General features: G+C 40.4%; 1 protein-coding gene and 1 long non-coding RNA gene across 4 annotated transcripts in view; one reads left to right on the top strand and one right to left on the bottom strand.

Annotated features, from left to right (window-relative positions):
* The window catches only part of CCDC172 (coiled-coil domain containing 172), a 28,894-nt gene extending 21,546 nt beyond the window's left edge, over positions 1–7,348 (bottom strand). For 2 of the 3 annotated variants that reach the window (XM_081006038.1, XM_081006039.1), the window contains exons 1-4: positions 7,071–7,348; positions 5,965–6,050; positions 2,266–2,382; positions 376–541 (exon numbers count right to left, since the gene is read on the bottom strand). In XM_081006038.1, coding sequence (XP_080862164.1) covers positions 376–541; positions 2,266–2,382; positions 5,965–6,050; positions 7,071–7,149 — 448 coding nt within the window. In that variant the 5' untranslated portion in view covers positions 7,150–7,348. Of the gene's footprint in view, positions 1–375; positions 542–2,265; positions 2,383–5,964; positions 6,051–6,676; positions 7,048–7,070 lie in introns of those variants that run through there. The other variant, XM_081006040.1, reaches the window with a different exon arrangement.
* LOC308477455 overlaps positions 1–22,799 on the top strand; it is a 35,804-nt gene extending 13,005 nt beyond the window's left edge. Inside the window, exons 2-4 of the long non-coding RNA XR_013986576.1 lie at positions 6,403–6,511; positions 9,960–10,021; positions 22,672–22,799. This is a non-coding gene — a long non-coding RNA (uncharacterized lncRNA). The remainder of the gene's footprint in view (positions 1–6,402; positions 6,512–9,959; positions 10,022–22,671) is intronic.
* The last annotated feature ends 1,704 nt before the right edge of the window (positions 22,800–24,503 follow it).

Genomic DNA, 24,503 nt, shown 5'->3' with positions numbered 1-24,503 from the left:
TGCAATGTCTGATGTTTAGTAGTGAAAAACAGAAAACTTTATACAAAAACTATTCTCTTCAATCTTTAGCAGTGACTCATGGATGGGATTGCGACTTGGGCAAGGACAGGTAAGAATCTTATCTCTGACCACCTGTCGTGTTCAGCAATCTTAATATGTTAGAGTACCATGCAGTTAATGTTCCCTGCAACAAGGAACATGCTTGGTGCTCCAGTATAGCATGCTGTTCTTCACTCTAGGAAAATCATTACCTTGAAATTTAATAGGACTTTTCAGCTTGGAAGAAAATTGTGAAATTGTAGTGTCATGGAACTGCAACATAGTCATTTATATTCTCAGATAGTCCAAGATAAAATAATTAAATTCAAGACATACCATTTCTCAAAACATTTTCTTTTTCCTCTAATTCACATATTTCAGCCTTGACTCTTTTTTTAATTAAAAGCTCCCTTTTGGATGTTAACCCATATTCACTGTTGAACTCTGTAATTTCCTTCAAAAATCTCTCATCTTCTATGGCAATTTTTTTTTTGGTACCCATCTAATGGTGACATAAAATAAAGCAACAGAAAGAAAGAAAGAAAGAAAGAAAGAAAGAAAGAAAGAAAGAAGACTTAGTTAAAATACAATAGAAAACTATATATGAATACTAAATATGAAAATTATATATGAATGTATGTTTAGAGACATGTAAAAGACTACCTGTTATTTATTCTAAGTATTTAGAATCAACCCAGGGTGCAAATATGCAAAATGTAAACCACATTAAACAATAAAATCAAAACAATATAAAATAAAGAACAGATTTCAATTACAAACAAAACCACCAACAGCAACAAAAATTCTAATGCCCAATGTATGTTTGATTAAAGACATATGTTTAATGTTTGATTTGACTACAGGAAATACAGGAACTTCTTCATTCACAAAGATTTTTTTGTGAACATAGACGTTGTAAATATTCACTCTGAATGTGCTATGGAAATGAATGAAACATGCATTTTCCTATCATCTACTATAACATGTTCGCTTATGCAGGGCTTGAAGACTCTGAATAATATTTCAGTGTCATGTTCCTGTCTGTGAACTTTTTCTATAATTAAGCATACTTAATGTAAGGTATTTGTCTTGCCTTTCACCAACATGATCTGAAAAGCTCATTCTGTTATTATCTCAGTTCTCCTGCCAATCAGGTGGTGTTATGAGGGGGTCATACCATGTAAGATAACACACGGTGTTCTGTAGACTCTTGCAAGAAGCACATGACTAAACAAAACATGAATTTGTAGATTCCCTTCTTCTTTTTTTTGTAACATATATGGCATGAAGACAGTACATTGATTTCTGTGCATTGCTTGGGTGTTTTTTTTGACACAGCCATACTGGCCCTGAAAGTTGCCAGAGAGCAAAGAGCTGGTAGAAGCTTCATTGCAAATGGAGGTTGCAAATGGAGGTTTGGGCCTCTTATGATGAAGAAGGGCCGAAAAGGTGTAAAGCAAGGTGCTTTCTGATTGAAAAGAAATAGATGCTTAATGTTAAGAAGATATTTGAAATTTAACAGTGGAAACTTATACACTACTCACTGAGTAAGTCTCATTGGGCTGCATTGGGCTTAGTCCTGCTTGGACCAAAACCTTAGTTAGTAAATATTAATAACTCTTGACAAATCTCAAGAAATTGAAAAAGGTGAGTTCTTTGGGGTCATCTGCATTCCTAGTATCACTTTGTGTGCATGGATCTCCTCATTCCGCCCACTGAAAAGGCTGTCAGGCAGGACTCCTACTAACAGTAGCCCTTTGGAAAGCCCCCATTCCAGAGGTATGGTGGAGCTGAGCCAGCCTAGGGTCTGCTAGATCTTGATCCAGCACCAGTGCTGTCAGTTGGCAGCACCAATGTGGGCCCAATCAGTATGCCAGCTGCAGGCTGACTCAGCTCAGAGAGCATTTTTGCCTGCTGTTTGCCTTTTGCCCCAGAGGGCCTAAGGAATGAGGCTGTGAATGTATATGGTTGGGCCACGACAGAAGTTTGTATTGTTCAGCTAGTTATCGCCAAAACCCACTGAAAGCTATGGGAGAACTTTGTTACAATGAACTTGTTCCGCTGCTTTCAACAGGACATATTCAAAACAAACAAACCCTGAGCTGGACTGGGGACAAAGATCCTGGGCCTTTTGTGTTCAGATATTAGCTCATGTACAATTTAGCTAATGCTGGGTGTCAAAAGGTTGAGGATTTCTGGTCTAGAACAGTCTCACTGAGAACATACAAATGTTTCAAGCAGAATACTCTTCTGATTAAGAAGTTCAGCTTTCTGGCTTTCTAAGCCCTCTTCTCTTTTCTTCAAAAGCTCCAAGTCTAATAGCTTTCCAGATAGCAATTGAGCCTGTAAAAAACACACACAAATTTTAAAAAGAGTCATTAAAAACACCCTGAGTGCAGTTGTAGTTATACAAAGTTATTTTACATATGCAGGGCCTTTTGCATCAGAACTCTAGCAATGTGAGGTCTTCAGAAACTGTATTCTTTATACTGTTCTGTGATTTAATTAACCATACATAAGCAGTAGTGGCTGGTTTCAAGGAGCAGCACCATGGAGTCACTCTCACCAAAGACAACATTGGGATAGGGCAGGGTAGCAAAGAGGTTAGGGTTGTGCAGAAACACTTGTAGGCTCACCAGGTTCTGTCTGGACAGCTATGACCTAACCACTACATAGGTTTTGTTTCTAAAATTGTTTCTAAATTTAGAATTTGTTTCTAAATCAGGTTGTGGGTGCTCAGTTTTACCTGACCAAAGGGTTCCCTCACTACTGATACAAACTTGGCATTATTGCTGCCACCATCAGAAGCCAAAGCAATGGGGAACAACAGGGAATCTAAATTAAAAGTTTCCAATATTTTAACCTCTAGAAGAATACAGTGCCCCCAAATGTCCCTTAGGATATCCTCCTCATGTGACTGCAACCAAGGACTAAACTCTCAGAAGCACCTCCATCCTAAAAGAATTGCAACACAGGAGAGTTTTCTTCTCCCTTTCCTTCATTTATTCTTTACAGCAGCATAGTAATTAGGCATGTTCAAATAGTAGAAAACAAAAAAAACAAGCTGGGTCTTTTAAAAAAGGATTAAAGTTTACTGAGTACATATTTATATAACTACAAATTAACAAATGGAAAGTTCACAAGTTAATGGCAAGCTCTCCTCTTTCCTGCATTTGACATTCCCCCTCCCCTTCCCACCAACCCCTCCATTCTTACAAAGAGTCTGCTTATTTACCTTGGTAACTGAGAATTTACTTCTGGGCACCTTAGTTATTCCCAAGGAATATTCCCAAGGACTATCCTCAGGAGGGTAATCCAGATCATCTCCGCCAAGCTAAGCAGTTGGCCCCTTATCTCTCTCGCCCTGACCTAGCCACTGTGATCCATGCGACGGTCACCTCCAGACTGGATTATTGTAACTCGCTCTACGTGGGGCTGCCCTTGAGACTGACCCAGAAACTCCAGCGGGTGCAGAATGCCGCGGCGAGACTCCTTATGGGGTCTTCGCTGCGAGATCACATTCATCCGGTACTATACCAGCTGCACTGGCTCCCGGTGGAGTACAGGATCAGGTTTAAGGTGCTGGTTTTAACCTTTAAAGCCCTATACGGCCTAGGACCCTCGTACCTACGGGACCGCCTCTCCTGGTATGCCCCACAGAGAAACCTACGGTCTGCAAATAATAACATCCTCAAGGTCCCAGGCCTCAGAGAGGTTAGGCTGGCCTCAACTAGAGCCAGGGCCTTCTCGGCTGCGGCTCCAATCTGGTGGAATGCTCTGTCACAAGAGACTAGGGCCCTGCGGGACTTGACATCTTTCCGCAGGGCCTGCAAGACAGAGTTGTTCCGCCAGGCCTTTGATCAGGGCGCAGCCTGACTCCCTCCTCTGGCAACCTGCACAGAACTTTGCTTAATCGGTTGCCATCAATTTGATTTAATTAATTTTTATAATGAAATATTTTTAGATTGTGTGATTATTTGATTTTTTGATTATTTGATTGTTGTTAGCCGCCCTGAGCCCGGCTTCGGCTGGGGAGGGCGGGATATAAATAAAATTTATTATTATTATTATTATTATCAGCGATGTCGTGAGTATGACTAGGCAAACACTCCTGTTTGCATCTTATAGTTGCAAGTACAACCAATGCAGGCATGCACACATGAGCCTTGAATAGGCTTGTCCTTACTTGCACCTCTCTCTTCTTCTACTAAGCACAGAATGTCACTCCTCCATATTGTGCAAAAGATAAAATTAACGCCACTGCCTGGGGAGAATGCTAGTAGTAACCTGGATAATGTAGCTGCTCTTTTGCTGCTTTGCATGGGCATCCTCCACTCTCTGCTGAGCAGCAGAAGTGAGTCCTCTTAAAACAATACAGGAGACCCTCTGCACCCAAGAACAGTCATTGAAGGCACATATCTACACAGCGATCTGTGCCTTCTAAGGCTCCTGCAATCAACTGTTCATTAAGTGGCTGCCCCTTTCTGCAGGAATATTGGAAATAAAAGAGTAAGCTGGTAGAGAAGAGATAGTGATCTCTCCTTCAGCCATCACATCCCACTGCAATACTGGCTGCTGAGAAAGGGGTTTTCTGGCTGGCCAGCCAGACCATTCAGTGGATCTTCAGTATGGGACTGCTCCCTAAACTACCTATTCAATATAGTCTTTAGAACAGCATTTTTGAAAAGGAAGCATTGAACCTTGAAAGGCAAAATGCTATAATTCAAGTTCTAATTACATGCTACCTAGTTTTTCAGAACACACCAAAAATTTATATTTCCTGGGAGCATTTCCTTGACCACAAGCAGTCTCTGTGAAATAGATGTCAAAACATCTTTGAACTCTGAGGTTCAGCTACATGAGCTTTTTTTTTCTGTGCCCCTATATTTACAGATAGGAGACTGTGCAAATTCCTAGACATATAAAAATGTGGAGTAAAACTTATAGGAATTTGGAAAAGGAACTTATGTGAGTAGCATTGCTCAGTGCTTAATATATATTACACTAGAGATCTCCAGAGAGACTGGCATAAGGTTATGTTTCTGTACTCGGGGGGGGGGGGGATAAGTCATGCCAATTTTAATAGCATTCAGTATTTATTTCATCCAGTTAAGGCAACGCATATTGGCTTTTCCTACACTTATAAGGTGTAGTCTTAAAAAGAAACCTGATACTAACTAAACATGCAAGTTAATAGGCATTGACCTTCATGTAATTAATTCTATGGGTTTAAAGCTTTAATTGCTTTAGGAACGCTTTTCCAGTTTTCCTCATTAGTAATTCACAGTAATTGTTCCCTCACTTTCACAACCCTCTGTATCTACCATGGAAACCATAACTGTAAATTAGAATGAGTCAATAGCAAATTAGTGACATGAAAATAGAATTATGATTGTCATAAATTAGTTTTACAAGCAGCAACACAATGACTGTCATTGTGTAATCTGGCAGAAAGGACAATGGGGCTCCTGTTTTGTGACCTGGGTTTACTGCTAAGGCAGAGGTCATGTAAAATACTCTATGTGATGTCAACCTAATACATACTTCTGCACAGCTCTGTAAATTCTGTCTTTCCACATTAGATCTATTTGGCTTTTCCTACAGATTTGTGGTGTTCAGCAAAAAAGGCCTACTGAACAGGGTAGAAACATTGTGGGCTTTTTTCAAGTGGGAACTCCAGACAGTCCTAGAAACCAGGCAGCTGCTAGATTTGGTTTGAATTGCCCTCAAAATGTTCTTCACTAAAATGACATAGTATTATTAAATAAATAAATAAATAAATAAATTTCAATACCACCTTTCATTCGGGGATCATAGGATTGTTTACAATATAAACAAACAAACAAAAACAATACCCTCCAAAGTTTAAAAAACATAGATGACCCATTTTCTTTAATCTATCATTCTAATTACTATCATCTGTACCTCTGATTCCAACTTTCTTTTTTCTCCATCCAGTTGTTCTGTTAGTTGTTTAGCTCTTTCATTAGCTAGGGTTATTTCCTGTTTAACTGCAACACAAAATGAACTTTTAGACACAAAGAAGATATTTGTGCAAGCAGTATTATAAAATTTGCTGCAAAAGTAAAAAAATAGGGCTGCAAAAGTTTCATTAGTGAGGGACATTTTACAGTGGGAAATTCACTATGAAGTTGAAGGTTGCATGTTTCTTTTATGTATTATGTATACCGCCTGAGAGTTAATTTTATTGTGTACTATTGTATATTCTAATTGATTACTAAATATTTGATTATTTGATTCAAGTTGTTTATTTTAAAGTCATATTTTATTATGACTTATTTGTATGGGATCAGACTGTTATAAGGTGAGTGATGTTTGCTGTATATTTTGTTGTTTTTTCAGCTTTTAATTGCCTTGTGCATATACAGAAAGGTGGTATACAAAGTAAAAGTGGAATGAAATAAGTCTGAAGTCAATGCCAAGAAGAATCACACAGCCTCATCTGAACTCAGTAAGCTGTTCTAGTTAGAAGTTATTTGTGGCTAGCCATAAAAAAGCTCATTTCCCAGAGTTTTGCTTCACTCAACTTCACTCAGTAAGAGTCTCACACAACTTCTCTAAAATCAAAAGAAGATAATCAGAGAAGGGGACACAATCCAAAGTTGTTTATACTTACTCAGAAGTGAGCCCCATAGTGTTTTGCATACCATTTAAATTGCCTATTTTGCATTTTTACTGTAACTCATGAATGCCCCAGGACGGGGTGAGAGGACAGCCCCTCCCCCCCAAAAAACCCATAATTCACTGGTTCTCAGTTTTCATTTAAAATGCTCAAGTCTAGGATTCATAGAACTGGAGCTGTGAGAGAAAATGTCCGGGCGCTATTCCCGTTTTCTGGTGCTGTGAACACTTACTACGCAGAGTAACCCAGGATTGAGGTAGGCATTTAAAACAAAACAAAAAAACACAAGCACATTAGGTGGGTCGAGGGGATTAATTTGGTCCATTTAACGTGTGCCCAGATGGCAAGCGCTTGCTTCAAATTCCACAAGGATGGTGTGGCCACCAACCTTGGTGCATGAGACGTTGCATGCCCTCTACTTTTTGCTCCGTCAGGAAGATATACTGGAACAAGGAGCCTAGGCTCATTTTAGCTGTGTCTGCTGGAAAGGGAAAACGAGAGATGCCCTTTTCAGCCAGAGCGCTGAGCTCAAATATGAGGGAGCTTGCTTGAAAGTGGCGCCTTGGCAACTACTATTTTGTTCCTTTGCTCCTCGCCCACACAGAACCACCCAGCTGCCTCCTCTTTCTTCCTGTGAGGCGGCTCTTTCCATAACAAGGGCTAAGCTGGTAGAAGTCTGGACAGATCCACTTCACACTTCTGGCGGGGGTTACCTTTTATATTCCCTTCACCAACCCCCCCCCCAAACAAATGCCCTGCATGAACTGAACTAGCACACGATGGAGAAAGTTTTATCATAGTTCCTCACCTTGGTGTGTTAATTTATTTACATCCAGGAATTATTTTTTATGACGGGGGAGTATTCAGAAACATGGCCTTACATCTGCTGCTTTGAAGTGGTACAGTCAGCAATTCTCCCTGCTCTATTTACATTCTTATTTGCGAGGTTAGGTGTGTAGTGTATTTACAAAGTGTCTTAACCTTTTTTCTTTCTGAGGCTTCCGCTCATCTCAAGGTGGCTTACTTAAATTTAAATCACAATAAAGCCTATCGGTAAGATACAACAAAATACCAGGTTGTAGTTAAAAAAAAGAAGTACTTTTAAAATAATTACTGATAGAAACGGTAGATGGCAAGCACTATCGTGGAATAGGCGTCCTATCTTATGTACAGCATATATTATCTCAAAAAGTACGGTTTTAATTTATTCTTTGCTTCCAATTGTCTGTTTTGCTCATATACAAATTAAACTGAGTAGTCAGCTGATAAGACTGCAGCCCTACATCCACTTACCTGGAAACAGGCGTACTGTATATGGGATTGTAACTAAGGATGGGAGTGGCCCTACGCCCACTTGCTCAGAAGTTAGTGCCATTGAGATCAATGGGATTTGCTTTTCAGTGCACTTGTATAGAGTTGCCCTGTAAGGCAGCAATTCTTTACACATTTAATTCAGAGTGAATGGCATAGAACAAAATGGAACTTATTTGTGAATAGACATAGGTTTGTGCTGCATAAATTATATGATCAATTTTAATTGAGTGAAAACACTAGTTAGAATAGTGCTTCAATTTAAAGAAAAGTGTGAGAAAAGGAATATGAACATGGGATTAATTCATGGTGGAGAGCACTTTTGTCTTTTTTTTTCACCTGCTACCTACCTGCCTATCTTACTTGGAAGCAAAACTTTCTCTTCTTTTTCCTTTTAAAATGTAGTAGAACAAGCAAGGTAAGGGAAGGGTTTTGAAGGTGAACTTGTAGGACTTGTAGGAAACTATATTTAAAAAAAAAAAAAAAAAAACAGCAGTGAAGCTTTTCAACCTTAAAGGTCAAATGAAGAATATAGGCAAAAATGGAGCTTTAGGATGTCTTGATATACTTGAAAAAGATTGGCGTAAAATTAGGAGAGAGCATAATGGTACGCCTGGCTCATGATGGAGGAGACATTTTCCAACATTTTCAAGATGATATTGCTAAGGGATCAACTGGTGCCTTGATCAAGCTGTGAAAAAGTTGCTCCTGCTGGGCTTGGTAGACACAGGAACAGCTTGCCAGTAAAATAAGTAAGTTAAATATCTTTGGACTGCTTTAGGCATTATTTTCACAGCACAATTGCTGTCAGAATGAAGCACCACATGGATCCCTTGTGTGCTGGAAGCAATGGTTTGTATTCAATGTACATCCTACTCAGAGTAGACGCATTCAAGTTAATAGACATAACTAAATGACATTCTTTTCAGTGGGAATAATAATAATAATATGCCGCCCATCTGACTGGGCCACTCTGGGCGACTTCCAACAAATTAAAACATCAAACACAGTAAAACATCAAACATCAGAAACTTCCCTGTACTGTACAGGGCTGCCTTCAGATGTCTAATGAACCAGTCAGCAGAAGTCCTGTACAAGGATTACCTCTTGTACTTTCCCTCTGCTCACCCCAAAAATGGCTCTGGAGAGGGGGTGGTCCAGAGAACCCCTAGAATAGCATGCAGCGGGAGGAGAGGGAGGATTGTTCCATCTGACAAACTGAAATGCTTGTGCTTTGCGTAGTGCATCATTGAATTCCTCCCTCTACTTACACCTTAGCTGAATAGAACCCCATATGTCCCCAGTACTGTGGTTCACACAGTTTCAACTACAGCAGCTAGTCACTCTATTTTCAGAGGAGGTAACTTTCTGGCATGCAAGAAACTGATTAAGCCATGTGGGGAGTCACTTCACACAAATAACTGCCTGTGTTGAGCAGCATCTGTCTCATGGATGGGGACCTATGCGCCTCCAAATATTGTTTGACTCCAATCCTCATCAACCCCAGACAGCATAGTCCAGTGTGATGGGACCTATAGTATAACAACATTTAAAAGTCCTATGTACTTCACTTCTTCAGTGGCTACCAAAACCACAAAATGAACTTTTAGACACAAAGAGGAAATATGTGCAAGCAGTGTTATAAAATGTGCTGCTTGTAGAAAGATAGACTACATTTGAACCAGGGATCTCCTGATTCATGACTCCATATATATCTACAGTTTTATGTTATGTATATCTTTGTTTTTAGTTCAGCAGGAATATTTCTCTCTCTCTCGCTATATATATATATATATATATATAATGAAAAATATACGTAAAGGGTTGCAAATTAGTGGCCAAATAGTTTGGAAAACATCATAGCTCAGGCTGTTAATGACAATTTTATTGTACATCTCAAAAATAAACAGTAAGATTTTTGTAAACATTTGCCTTGCCCAAAGAATGATTATCTTTTATCTTGTAGGTTGCAAAAGTACCTCCATGCTACCATCTACATCTGAATCTGAATCAAAGAGCTGTAATCAGGTCATGTTTTTTCCTAATGTACTTTAGAACTCATAATTTCCTTTTGCAGTCAGCCAATGTAAGCTTATGTTGTGTAACATCCTGTTTTCAGATAAACAATTAAAGCAGATGAATGTGTAGATTATTACTAGGATAGTAATGGATTATTTCAAGGACAATGTTTGATACTCATAGTGCCAGGTTCTAATGCAAACAAGCCCTTAAATGTTAATGTTTCAGAAGATAATGCATATCTCTCAGAAATGCTTAGTAATATTATTACAGTAACCTTTGCTTCCTTTCATATTCTTTCACATCACCTAGTCTTGCCTAGTCTTGCTATATAATTCTTGCAAATGTTATTACTTAAAACTTACGCATTGGGCCTTTTTACCAATCCAGTCTAATAAATAAATGCCATTTCCCCCTTTGTTCACTGGAGCAAATGCCTCTCTTCCCATATTTCTGTTTCGTGGAACTCCTACTCAGATCCAGTGTACCTGCCAAAACAGATTTCTAAACTGAAATGGATTCATAAATATTTGCAGAGTGTGTATATTGCTTTAGGACTAGGCTTATGTACTCAGCACTAGAATTGTATGAGTGATCCCTGTAGAGGATTGAGAATTATTACATGCCCAGTGTCTGATAGTTCCAGCATTTATTATATTTCATCTATGAGTTTGACCTCATCATCAGCCTAACAAAGACCAACATCCTGGGTCAGGATGTTGTTGGCACTCCACACACCAGCATTGGTGACCATGTGCTTGAGTTGGTAGACGATTTTGTCAACCTGGATTCCATCATAATCAGCAACCTCTCCATTGACATTGAGCTGGACAAACGTATTTGCAAGGTAGCTACGAAAATGGCTCACTTCACCAAAATGCCAACGTCTAATATAAAGATGAAGGTTTACCAGGCTTGTGTGTTGAGCATGCTGCTTTATGGAAGTGAGTCATGGGCAACTTACACATGACAGGAGCGATGCATCAATGCCTTCCATATGTGCTGTGTCAGGAAGATTTTGGGCATCACATGGCAGGACAGAGTCTCAAACAAAGATGCGCTCTCCCAAGCCCATATTCCCAGCGTGTTCGCACTTCTATCTTAGAGATGTCCATGCTGGCTTGGAAGATGGCAGGATCCCCAAGGACATGCTTTATGGAGGCCTGGTCTCAGGCGCTAGGTCTGTTGGCAGACCAACTCTGTGTTACAAAGATGTCTGCAAACGTAACATGAAGGCTGGCAACATTAACCCTGCCATATGGGAATCCCTTGCAGACGATTGCAGTACCTGGATACAGACAGTCAGGTTGTGTATGCACAGCAGTGACCAGAGGAGGAATAACTGCTGAGAGGAGCACAGAGAGAAGAGATGCCATGGTGCACTTGTAGTAGTAGCAAAACTGGATGCTGTCATCTGCCCCACCTGCAATAAAGCCTATCTGTCCCATATCAGTCTCTACAGCCACAACAGGTGTTGTAACTTTCCAGTGGTTTGGCTTTACCCCCAAAGGGGCATTGTTCCATTGTCTCCCGAGACAGGCATGTGCCAAGAACAACAACAAGGGGGTCAGAGCTTCCATTCAGACATTATCAGCCATCCTTGAAAACTGCTCAGCCAACTATGGGTAACTGCTCTAGAAATCTGCAGCTTGCCAATACGTAAGAACAGTAGCATCTGAACAACTGCCCACTGCTGCATAGTGTTATCTTTAGAAGAAGGCCCATGTGTGTCAAAGATATCCTAAACACTTGGCACATTTGAAAAGTACACAGCCAAACACAGAAAGGACCAAAATATGGATAAATTTAAAAAAGGAAGGGAGTGGCTTTATCTACACATAATGCTAAATAAATCTATGGCTTTAGCCTTAGAGTGTATGAGAAAGTGAGAAATGAGTGGTGCACACAGAGAAAAATCAAAGGTGCTTTGTTCCTCTCCCATTTTTGTCCTGCTACCGCAGATATGCAGATGACACAACATTGATGGCAGAAAGTGAGGAGGAATTAAAGAATCTTTTAATGAGGGTGAAAGAGGAGAGTGCAAAATATGGTTTGAAGCTCAACATCAAAAAAAGAAAATCATGGCCACTGGTCCCATCGCCTCCTGGCAAATAGAAGGGGAAGAAATGGAGGCAGTGAGAGATTTTACTTTCTTGGGCTCCATGATCACTGCAGATGGTGACAGCAGCCACGAAATTAAAAGACGCCTGCTTCTTGGGAGAAAAGCAATGACAAACCTAGACAACATCTTAAAAAGTAGAGACATCACCTTGCTGACAAAGGTTCGTATAGTTAAAGCTATGGTTTTCCCAGTAGTGATGTATGGAAGTGAGAGCTGGACCATAAAGAAGGCTGATCACCGAAGAATTGATGCTTTTGAATTATGGTGCTGGAGGAGACAAAGAGTCGGACACGACTAAACAACAACAACTGGAACTTAACTGTGGTTAGGCTTCAAGTTACTTTTGAACCTTTGCTTGTGGTTTATCTTCCCCAAAGAACAAAACTTGAATGCCGGTCATGGTTTCTTTGGATTAAGGCAAACAATGAAGCCAGCTTCAGTGTTCATTGTTCAGTGTTCAGGTTAAACACTAAACCAAACCATGACTTAGCTCCTAGTAGCATGGCAGCAGGAATGGGGGAGAAGCAAAGTGGCTGTGCTTTGCTCACTGTGCACTAGCATGCATTCTCATCCACACTAAGCCATAGTTTAGCTTAGCGTTACATGTGAACCAGGTCCCTGTCATCAGTGATGTCTGGATTAGATTGGACAGTTCTAAACGTGGTTTATTGGGAGTTTGTTATGGGCAATTTCAGAAACAGATTAATTCGATGTACTGCAATATCCTACTACTCCCAGAATCAATGGTGCATTGCCAATGAATTTGATTGGCTGAAACCACAACTTAGTCCTTTGTTAGTAAATTTGTTTGTACTACAACATGCCACTGAATCAACTTGTTCCTTTGGACTGGAAATGAATTACTTTAAATTGCATTTTTTAGCTTCCCAGAAACTGCTGAACTCAGACAATTACAGCTGAGCTATATCCACTTTACTATAAGCTAGTGGGTTCCAAGTCCTTTAAATCTAAGGGTGCTTCCCACAAGAAGTAAATCTTTTTTAAAAGTCACTAGTCTCTGTGTTAATAACATCCTCACTGATATTGCAAGTGTCCAAAAATTAAGTCTTTTTTCATTTCTTAGTACAGAAGAGTCTCATTTCTTTATGACATGAACAAGGTAGTGATTGGCAACCAATAATTTTCGTCTTTAATTTAAATTATTGCTTTCTATTACTCTTCATTTCTGGAAAACTATCATTTGGATTTTTAAAAAAGCTTCCTATATTTCATGCTGTATTAACCATTTTTCATAAGTTTTTTAAAAAGGTATTAGCAATAAAAAGGCATGCTTACATCCCTATTTTTACTTTATTTACTTAAAAGTAAAGCAGAATAATTTCAATAGAAGGAAGATCTAGGTCAGGGTTAGCTTACGTGGTGTCCTCCAGATGTTTTGACTACTATCAGGTCCAGCCAGAATGGCCAATGGTAAGAGATTATGGAAGTCCAAATTATTTGGAAGACACCATCTTTGCTACCCCTGGTCTAGGTCAATGTGCTGAGTCTCACAACTTCATGACAGAACAACATGCTCTGTCTCTACCTTATATCTTCTCTTTGCAAATGAGGCCAAGAAGGTGAATTTGTGAGGAAATCTGTGGGTGAGGGGAGAGCTTTTGGTCCTTCCTTTTGGCCATCACTTCCTCCTTCAACTCCCCTGGCAGAAAAGTCCTCCACCCACACATGGAAGGGTTTTAGATCCATGCTTCATTTACTTGTCACAGCACTCTCAGGTGTATTTAGGATCACTGCCTTTTTGGAATTAATCAGCATGGAAATTAATGGTACTTATTTCTAAGCAAATTGAAGGGCTCACAGGTAATATTAAACCGTGCTTAACATTATGAGGATGAGTCACAGTATTTGTGTACTTCCCCATTCCCTTACCTCCTCCGCTGTGGCCATGAAGAGAGATCAGAAACTTGCAATACCATTTTAGATTAACAACAGTTTAGCATTATGGCTGAGCTCTAAACTGTGGTAAAGCTTGTTTCAGCAAACCATAGTTATAAATAAGCACAGTTTGTCCAAATTCAGATGATATATGGAACTGTGTTTGATTTAAACAGAGACGAAAGCTTCTAAACTAGCATCCATGCTTGGACAGCAGGCAGTGGAGTGTGTGATCTTAGGGCCCCTTCGCTTCATTCTTGTAGAATTAAATTATGCTTTGTCTAAACTATGGCTTAGCATTACATCTGAACCAGCCTAGTGTATTTACTATCAGAGCACGAGATTGTTTAAAATAGCACAACCAAACAAGGTACAAAATAATGTATTGTTGCAAGTGAATATTTTATTCAGCTTGGCTAAAATGGAAAATTGTATTTATACTTCTAGAAGCTGTGATATGGCTTTGTAATAATTGTGTCAGATTATATGGAAATTTATGTCTGTTGCAATTCGAGTGATTGATGTGAAATGTCGTGAAGAACTTGTCTCATTGTGCTTTTTCCATATTAAGAGGCTGTTCAGTGTTTCAAGATTAAGGGAAATGGAATGACTTTGTTAAGTAGTAAGCTGATATTTTTTGACATTTAAAAAAATCTATATGGTTTCAAAACATTTAACACTTGAATAACTTGATGAATGTCTCTGAAAATCACTGGGAAGTGCACCTACCATTTTAGTTTTGCTTCAGAATGAATTAGACTCCTTAGCATTTCTGTAGGAGGTAAACAAATTTTCAGCAGATGTTTTTTGTTAAGGGAAGCAGCTCTTTGTATTTTGATATCTCAATTTCTGTCTTGCATCCAGGATTTTATATAATTCCATCTGTGGGAAAATACATTGGCTCTCTTCCTCTGTAGGTTATTATAAAAGTGAGGATTTTTGAAAACCCTTGAGTTTTCTGTCTATTGTGTTTGTTCGTAATCACACTAACACCTGTTTTATTACTGTTTGGCAACTGTGCTAAAAATGAATAGACACCCACGAATATAACTACAGTATGTTCACAATAAGCCCCTTGATATTTGACTCATTTTGCCCTGTTGATGCATTGAATAGCTGGGCTGTGCCATAATTGGCCAGGTTAAAAGGTGGCAACCCTACTGTGTATGCGTGTGTGAGAAATGAGCACTGTGTGTGTCTGAAATATTTTGCAACTTCTTCTTTGTTTAAATTAACAATGTACCTTTCTAATACGTTGCCCTATTTTGTTTACCACCTACTACTTCGGGTATCAGCCCTTTTCACACAGCTTGAAGTGAGTGCATGGAAAGGAGGGTGTTGGGATTGCACCCGCCAGCCCCACCCTTAAGTACCATGTATTTTGTCTGTACAAGGGCTTGTACACCTGAAATCAGTAAGTTTTGTATGTGAGAGATCTCTACTTGTCATTTTTGCAGGGTGCAGTTTTTACCCTGCAGTCTACACTCATTATGATGAATGTGCACAGTAGTGTTGGATCAGCAGGGAAGTGGTTGCAGGGGAGACAAAAGGGGGCACATGCCCTAGGTGGCAGGTTTGGGTGGAGCAGCAAAATCGGAGGCTATTATTTGGATCTGTCCAATAGCCTTCCCTTTTGGGTGTGCCTTTGCGCCAAATTAACAACACTGCTACGGAGTCCCATTAAATGGGGTTTTGACTATGTACAAGACCACTCCAAGGGTGAGGAAAGAAAAGCAAGATGCCCAGTGGGTGACCTGTTCTGAAATATGCTCCCCACTTTAAAACAATAAGGCTGGCCCTTAAAGCCTCCAGGTGGTACATTTGTTGTCCTGCTGTCTGTGAGGTGTGGTGGTTCCCCCAGACTGCCAGATCTGCTGGGGACTTGTGAATAAAGTCTCTGCAATCCCAAGGAGAGATAAGAAACCATTGTAGTCACCAGTGCTGTCTAGATGTCTGATCTCACAGAACCCAACCAAGGGCTATTTGAATTAGCCTTGGCAATATTTAGAACCAGATCCACCAACTGCTCATTTGCTCCTGCCTCTGAAGGCCTGTGTGGGTCCTGGATGGAGACAGAGAGATGATTGCACAGTGTCTGGAATATCACAGTTCTTCCTCCCCTGTCTCTCCCACCCCCTTGTGTCCACCCAAATGAGCAGTGGTGCTGTCAAGGCAGGATTTTGGGGCAGATGTCCAGGGTTCCATTGAACAGGATGAACAGGACGCCCCCCAACACAGCAGGACTGCCTTACCAATGTTTTAAAGTAAACAAAGGAATATACTGTAGTTAAGAGCAGTAGACTCGTAATCTGGTGAACCGGGTTCGCGTCTCCACTCCTCCACATGCAGCTGCTGGGTGACCTTGGGCTAGTCACACTTCTCTGAAGTCTCTCAGCCCCACTCACCCTCAGAGCGTTTGTTGGGGGGGGGGGAGGAAAGGAGAATGTTAGCCACTTTGAGACTCCTTCAGGTAGTGATAAAGCGGGATATCAAATCCAAACTCTTCTTCTTCAAACTCTTCTAAAAGGTGTTAAGGGTGAAGGAGTAGGCAGATGTATAAGATGGCGTGACTGGGGGTCTCCCGAGAGCAGGAGGCCTGCCTTGCCACATTCTGAAGTGAAATAATACACATTACTTTCCAAAGAACTCCCACACACCTCACAAAGCTATGAAGTCCAAGTCACCTAAATGCACATTTTTAGGAACGAGGGGCAAAATTCAAAATCCCCATCTAGCATTAGATTTAAAATGACACACTCCCAGCTGCTGCTACTAAACCAAGGTACTGAGAATGACAACAATAAGCACAAATTCTGTTTGTGACCTATTTTTGGAAGGGCCCCCTTAGAAATTCCTTGGACAGCACACCACTTATCTTTTGGATTGAATGAGAAGGTCACCAGTGGTGAAATCATACAAATTCAAAACCCCACCTGGGTGAGGATGGCCCAGGAGTGTAAGACTGCCAACCAAAAATAGATCTCACACTCTCTTGCCCTTGTATTTTCTTCTTCCTTCATGTGAATCAACCTCATAGAAAGCAGGAACAAGGCCATAACTTTTAAGCAGCTTTAAAAAAACCACATATAATCCTGCTCCAATTTCAGATGAAAATGAGGGCACCACTAGCAGGCAGAGGAATTTTCAGTGAGACCACAGTGCACAGGAGCAGAGGTTTAATTATTCCCTCCCCAGCTACAATTCCAACAAAAATCACAGCTCTTTTCTAGGGCTGATGACAGAGGAAGGGGGATCATCACTGGGAAATGGTTACCGTAAATTTCCCCAGCACACTGCAGACCAGATGAAATCAGCGCATTCTGTACCTGCAATCTAACAAAAGAAAAGAAAACACCTTGCTGTGCTTCCTGGTGATGCTTTCAGCATTTCATCTTGGTGGTTTCTGGACTAGCCATCAAACCGATTCAATTCATGTTTAGAATCTGGGATATAGTTATCATAAGGCTTTGGTATGTACATATGGCGTCAACATGGCTTCGGCATTCTGTTGGTGGGACTGCCCCGAACATAACTCAAGAACAACGTTTTAATGCCTTTTGGTTTCAATACTAATTTCTGTTTTATTTTGAACAAGAAACAAATATTCTGAGATAGCAATGAATGCAATGTGACACTTCTTTGGGTTTTTTTTTTGCTGAATATCCTGAAATATGTGTCTGACTATTGTAATTTCCTTTTGCTGAATTGAACTATTGATACTGGAAGCATGACCTCTTTTGTGACAGTAGATCTTGACTGAAGAATGCTCCATTACCTCATTTGCACAGCATGGAAAGAAGAAAAATTGGACTATTCATTGGCAGTCATGGGGAATGAGAACAGGAACTAAATACATCTGGGCATTGAATGTAGCTGAAATGTATGGTTTATGGGTTCAGACCAGGTCAACTCCCAAAAAGGGCAATATTTTCTCTGGAGAAGACAGGCATTCCAATCCACAAATGGTGTAAGCTTTCAATGCAAGGGGACTGTAGGGCAGGGAGCCAAGAGGAAAGTGAAGCCATTGAAGAGGACTGGGTGAGGAGCCATGGATGACAAAATATGATTTAGTGCTACTGGATTCTGGCCTAACCAGTTTGTGAGCTGCAATCTAATAGAGAGGTTTCCCTGAGCCAGGCTACAAAAAAATAAATATTGGGGGTTCATTAAAACCTGACTCAAAGGAGAGCTGATCTTTATAAGTCCCAGCTGGATCAAAACTTGAGCCGGAGAAGAATGGTTGACTTTCTCAACCCATCAGTTTCCCCCTGTGGTACGTAATGGAGCAGTACTGCTTTCCAGCTTTTTAGCTACATGCAGGTAGAATGAGCCTCTTGCTACCTCTGAGAAGGTCATTTTTTCAAGCCCTCAGTTTGACAAGGAAAAATCACCAAAGCTCTTCCATATCTTTTTCAGAAGAATTTGTGTAAATTCTGAATCAATGTAAGGAGAGCTTTGGAAAGCACACCCATCTTTAAAGTCTTCTTCTTGTGCTTTAATTCAATTTGACATTTGAATCCCTCCTAGAAATGTGTCCAGAAGGCAAGCCTTTCAAAAATCTGTTCAGCACAAGGGTCTTTAAAAAATAATTTGTAAGTTCATACATTAGTATAGCTCTTTTCAAACAGTAAAAAAAAGAAGACCCATCACCATATCACATGTTTAATATCATGTTAGTTAGAATTGTTATAAAATTAGATATTCAATTATAACATAGAGAAAAAAGCATAAGGTTTGATATGACCATGGTATTTTTTTTAATCCAAAAATGAATGAACAGGATTATTTCTTTATGCATTTATCACTTTGTGGGCTTTAATGACCTCCAGGTCCAGCTATTAGTGACTACCAGTGGCGGGGTAGTGGTGCTTTCCTGGCCTCCCATTGTTGACATTACTGCGGCTAATAACAGGACCTCAATCTTTGATTCTTACATACAAGCGTGGGTGACTGTGTTTTCATGTCTGAATTTCAGTAGTTTCTTTCAAATACAGGTCTCTGTTGGCACACATCATCACACTCTATGCATAGGTGAAGCATCAGTTATGAGAAAAACATCACAGATAAAAACAAACAAGTATTATTTATAAGAATAAGCACTCTCACTATGGCCATTTGAGTCCATTTGATTGTCTGTTCTGCTTACTTATGTGAGACACATAGAAATAAATCTTGTTTTATCTCACTGGAAATACTTTATTTTGGTAGGGAGGAGGAATAGGAAAAGGAAACAAAATTGTAATGAACAACAAATGCTGTTTTCTTGTCCAATCATAACACATTCTCATTCAGATTTCTGCACATAAAAATTACCTGTGTGTGACCTTCTCTTTAAATACAGTAATGTAGAAGATGGCACTATGCGATTAAAGTTTAAAATGTATATGTATTTATATTGGCTTTTGCCATACATCTGTATGAATGATTTTTTTTATCTGATAATAGCTACATTACCCATCTAATTACATCTCCCTCTCCCTCTTGTTTTTGATAAAAGAAGGCAGTTCTTAGACATTTCCATAACTGGATATTTAAAACTGAGGTTAGTGTTGTTTTTCATTGATATTGTCAAGTCGTTCAGGGTATTACAAAGAATAAAAGGAATGGTGTCCTTTTATTAAAGAACAAAGGCACCTTCACGTAACACCCACAAACCTGATCTCCACTATTATTCCACAATGGCATACGTGAGCTGGCATTCTGTGGAAATTACTTCACCCTATAAAAGGAAAGCCATCTTGGATTTTGGGATGGTGAAGAGACAGATACAGTGGTACCTTTGGATGCGAACAGGATCCATTCTGGAGCCCCCTTCGCATCCAGAAGCAAACGTAACTAGTGACGGCACGTCTGCGCACGCGCCCGGCGCTTTTCACCGCTTTGCGCATGTGCGTGACGTCATTTTGAGCATCTGCGCATGCGTGAGCGGCGAAACCCAGAAGTAACGCGCTCTGTTACTCCCGGGTTGCTGCGGAGTGCAACTCGAACGCGCTCAACATGAAGCATATTCAACCTGAGGTATGACTGGACTATGTTTCACAGTCAGTTCTTATGTAGTGGGAAATCTTGGTACAGAGGTCCTCCAGGCCACCAGCAGCACCTACGCGTTGGAAGCTGCGTAAGCAATGCCACCCTGCCTGCACTCTTCTGCTGGCTGCTACTAATTTACCGTAATCCATAGGAAGTGCAGTGAGGGAAGAAGGGATTCCCAGGACCACTGCTTGAGTAGCACATTTAATCTCCATGGCTGCAGCTCAATGGAGATAACAAATTGTGTGCACTTGTCCACCATTACAATTTCTTCTTCACAGAACTCCTTAGACTACTTTGCAGAACAGGGGGACTGTGACGAAAATGGACTCTGTTTATTTGGATTCAGCTTTGATAGGAACTGTTGTTTATTATAAGGGAATGCATCTCCTACTTGGCTGTAGGGGAATTATAGATTTAATGTGCTATACCTGACCTACCCTGAGGCTCAGTTCAGAAGGCAGTAGAACTTCATGGTGGATGTGAGAGATGGCACCTCTCTTGTCTGAGGGTGGTAAAATTAAAAGGCTCCTAGGCTTCTCGTCATCTGTAACCGCCAATTCTTTTCCTAGAATACTCTTTGAGAAATGCTGCTTTAGTTACTGATCCATAATGGAACCTTTCCTCTTATCTGATAACTGCAAAGTTTATTCAGGAGTCTGTGGCGAGGGATTTTATTGAAAGCTCTTTGAAAGTCTAAGTACACAATGTAGACTGGATTAGAGCTATCATATGCTTGTTGATGCTCTGCAAAGAATTCTAAAAGGTTAGTGAGGTAGGACTTACCCTTGTAGAAGCCAAGCTGGTTCTGTTTTAGCAAGACTACTTTTTTCAAAAAAAGAAAATACAACAGATATAAAGCTGTAAAGTAAATCAACGAATACTCCTCCTAAACAATTCACAACTGGAAAAGTAAACAAACAGAAACATAGGTAAAGTAGAATCCGAACATGTACTGAACTAACACATGAATGAATAAATGAAAGATCCATCTCATTTAAAGCACTTCCAATGAACATTTAAAGCACATGACATATCCCAAAGAATCCTGGGTATCAGACGTGCTGCCTTGCCCCATGACAGTGAGTGCCCGGGGCTTGCTGACATCACCATGGTGTGTGCACATGCTGACATGACGTTGGCACACCCTGCAGCGTGCTGACATCACGCATGTGGCGGGAATGTGCGCACGCTGCCAAATAGAACCTTTGAGGTCCTGGCCCCTTCATAAAAAAAATTGTGGGTGCCTGGGCACTCAGGGGCCTGCATAGCTGGCGCCTTTGCTGGGAATTGAAGTTTTCTCCTGACAGAGCTGCAGTCTCCAGCATCCTTCACAAACTACAGTCCCCAGGGTTCTTTGGGGGACGTCATGTGCTTTAAATGTGATTTGGACATGGGTTAAATGTGTGGTGCAGACCTGCCGCCAATCACAATTAAGAATTGCATTAACCATAAATCTTACAGTAAAGCAGGCATGGGGAATCCCTGGACCACAGACCCAATTAGGCCTTGTAAGGGCCCAGTTGTGGCCTGCAAGGCCATTTCCCCAAGGCTACACCCACCTTCTCCACACCTCGCAGCATATAGTCTCTTGAATCTTTCATCCTGCCATTTCTTCCTATCTTTCAGAGTAATCAGGGCTTGTTCTTCATTATGCCTGACAATTCCATCTTTAACAATGCTTTCCACAAGTTTCCCAAGAACAGATGTTAACCTAACAGCCATGTAATTTCCCAGATCCTCCCAGGGTCCCTTTTTGAGAAAAATTGTGTTGCATTGGCCACATTCCTGTCCTCAGGAATGGTTGATTGAGTAGTTATTAGTAGCTCCACAGGACTTGAAATACTGGATAATATTGCGTGTGTGATCCCATTTCCTCAAACACATATGCAGCAGAAAGGAAACAGATGTCATCCGTTTACAAATGCCAAATTGTGCAACACCACATGTATCCATAATGCAAGAGGTTTTGAAATAGCATGAATACACTGCTAAAGCAAGCTGATCATATGAAAACTCAAGTTTTAAACTCTATAATGAGATTGGCCAACCTTTTTCCCTGACAGGGGGAATATATATTGGTGCCTATATTGCCCGGAGCCAGAGCTTAAGTCAAAAGTGTTCTGGATTGCTCCTTTTGTGGTGGAATTACACTGAAAGGAGAGAGGGACAAAACTCTTGGACATAAAAAGCCCTGGAAAATGCTATAATACAAGAAAGCTTCCGCCTCCTCGTGGACCATCTAGTCTAATGGATCACTGCAACTCATGAGGCTGTCTCCATGTAAGGCATCTTCACAAAGATTAAAGCAGGTCGCTGAGTCACTTGAGAATGCAAACGTTAAACTTACATTGTCCAGAAATGCTCGTGTAAATTTAAAAATGACCCCCACATTCTGTCAAACGATAACAATCAGATGATAACATAAATAACAAAAGAAAAGCTTCATGTATGAAACCATGTACAGTCCCACATCACCAGTGGCGTCTGTGGGATATTCCATTCTACATAATGAGGACTTCCTCACTCAAGTAGGTAGATAAGTTGAATTTTTGTAGAAATGTAAGACTCTGTCTTTTTAAAAATAGTTTTTGTTTTTTATTCTTTTCAGTCAACCAGATGTCAGTGCAAAAGAGGTTCTCTTCGAATTTAAAGAATCTGAGCCCAGGAATTTCTGTTTTAAGTACCAGAATGGAACATCTGCATAACAATCGACTCCGGGTTGTCATCGTCCCCCCCGGACTACTTTCTTCATTTCAGCAGTATAATTTTGGGGTAGGGTGGGAGTGGGGTAGTTGTTGGGATTGTTTAAAAAAACTGAGAGTCGGAAATCCTTGTTGATCTACTTCAAATCACCCCAAGATCTACCAGTACCTTCTGGCCACCCTTGCATCAAGAGGGCAAAGTATAACAATATTGAACACATTTCATTAGTAATATATCTGACCTCTAGCAGTCTCCGAAGCTGAGCTCCTTCCTGAATTGCAGATTTATTGCTATGCGCTTCTTCAGGGCCTGGCCCAAGGAGTATTTTCCCACACACTTTACATAGCAAAATAAATTATGAAAAACATATACCTTTTATTCAAATTCAAATTCAAATTTTATTAAACGGTCACAGACCAGGTTAACTCGTACAGCTAGTCAGCGAAGCATAACACCGGAAAAAACAAAGGACAATTTCAATACAGATTAGGCCATAACAGCAATTTGAAATTAGACAGCATAAATAAAATTAAGTATTTGCCTTCGCCTGCATATTGACATTGGAAAGCTCTTGTTTCCTGCGCCTAATAGCGGCTACACAGAATTTAGCAACATTTTATCATTTCTTGAAATTTCATTCTGAATATAAGCCACATTCCCCCCCCCCCCCCAAATTTGGGCCGTGAAAAGTTAAAGTGTGGCTTATATTCGCAACCTTACCATGCCCTCCCCCCGAAGGAAGCAGCCCGGGAGCACAGGGCCATGGTGTGCAGCCTGCCCAGCACTCCCAAGCCTCCCCCGGCGCCGGCTTGGTGAGGTAGTGCCAGGAGTGCCATAATGCTGGGAGGTGGGCTGCACCCACAAATAAGCCTTGAATTTTAAAGACGTGGCTTATTTGCAGGTGTGTCTTATATTTGGGGCAATACGGTAGATTCAGAAATTGTGTCAGATCTCATCTGTGGCTGATTTCTTTAGCACTGTCTTTATGCAGCAATATAAAGGTTACATGAAGAGAACACAATCATTCGTACAGGATATGTCATCTGTCTCCAAACTTGGCAACCCTCAAATAAAAAATATGGAGTGTTATGGTGAGATTAACGATGATGATACAAATATTGTTCTTGCCCTATTATATGTCACTAGAGTTGTGCAGTTTTCAAAAGGCAGTTGTTGACAGTTGGTTTGCATATATAAATACAATTGTATGGAAGCCTTGACTCTTATATAAATAGCAGTGGTAATTGCATTGATCGGTGGAGAGACTAAAAGACTAAAACTGGGATACTTTGTTAGCAAACTTGATTATTTACTCTGGTGTTCTATCTACAGTTCACCCTGGAAGGTCCAAAACTTCAACCAGTATAAACATTGTACACAGCACTTGCATGAATTTTAAGAGCTAAGTTTGGTTGCTTTACCCCTCCAGCCTCACTTTGTTCAAACCTCTGTCATTGTTTAATACTGCCACTTTCCTGTGCTCTCCATCCCCTCTCCCACCCTGACTTCATGCAAATCCAGGATTGTGATGCAGCAGCACAAATCCTCCAACAGCAGCTGTGCAAAGACAGCCTTACAAGTTTATGTATATAGGTATGTGTGTGTGTGTGTATCCTAGATCCCTAGGTTACTTAGCACCAAACACAGCAATTATATCAGTAATGAATTTGTCCATCCATGTCAAATAATAAAACGTTTTAGTGATATAGGTATGTATGTATCAGGCTCAGAGTACCT

This window comes from Podarcis pityusensis (assembly GCF_964106645.2).
Source record: "Podarcis pityusensis genome assembly, chromosome: 5".
NCBI classification, from domain to species: Eukaryota; Metazoa; Chordata; class Lepidosauria; order Squamata; family Lacertidae; genus Podarcis; species Podarcis pityusensis.
The sequence above is the reverse complement of the archived record's forward strand: the minus strand, read 5'-3'. Positions and strand labels throughout refer to the sequence as shown.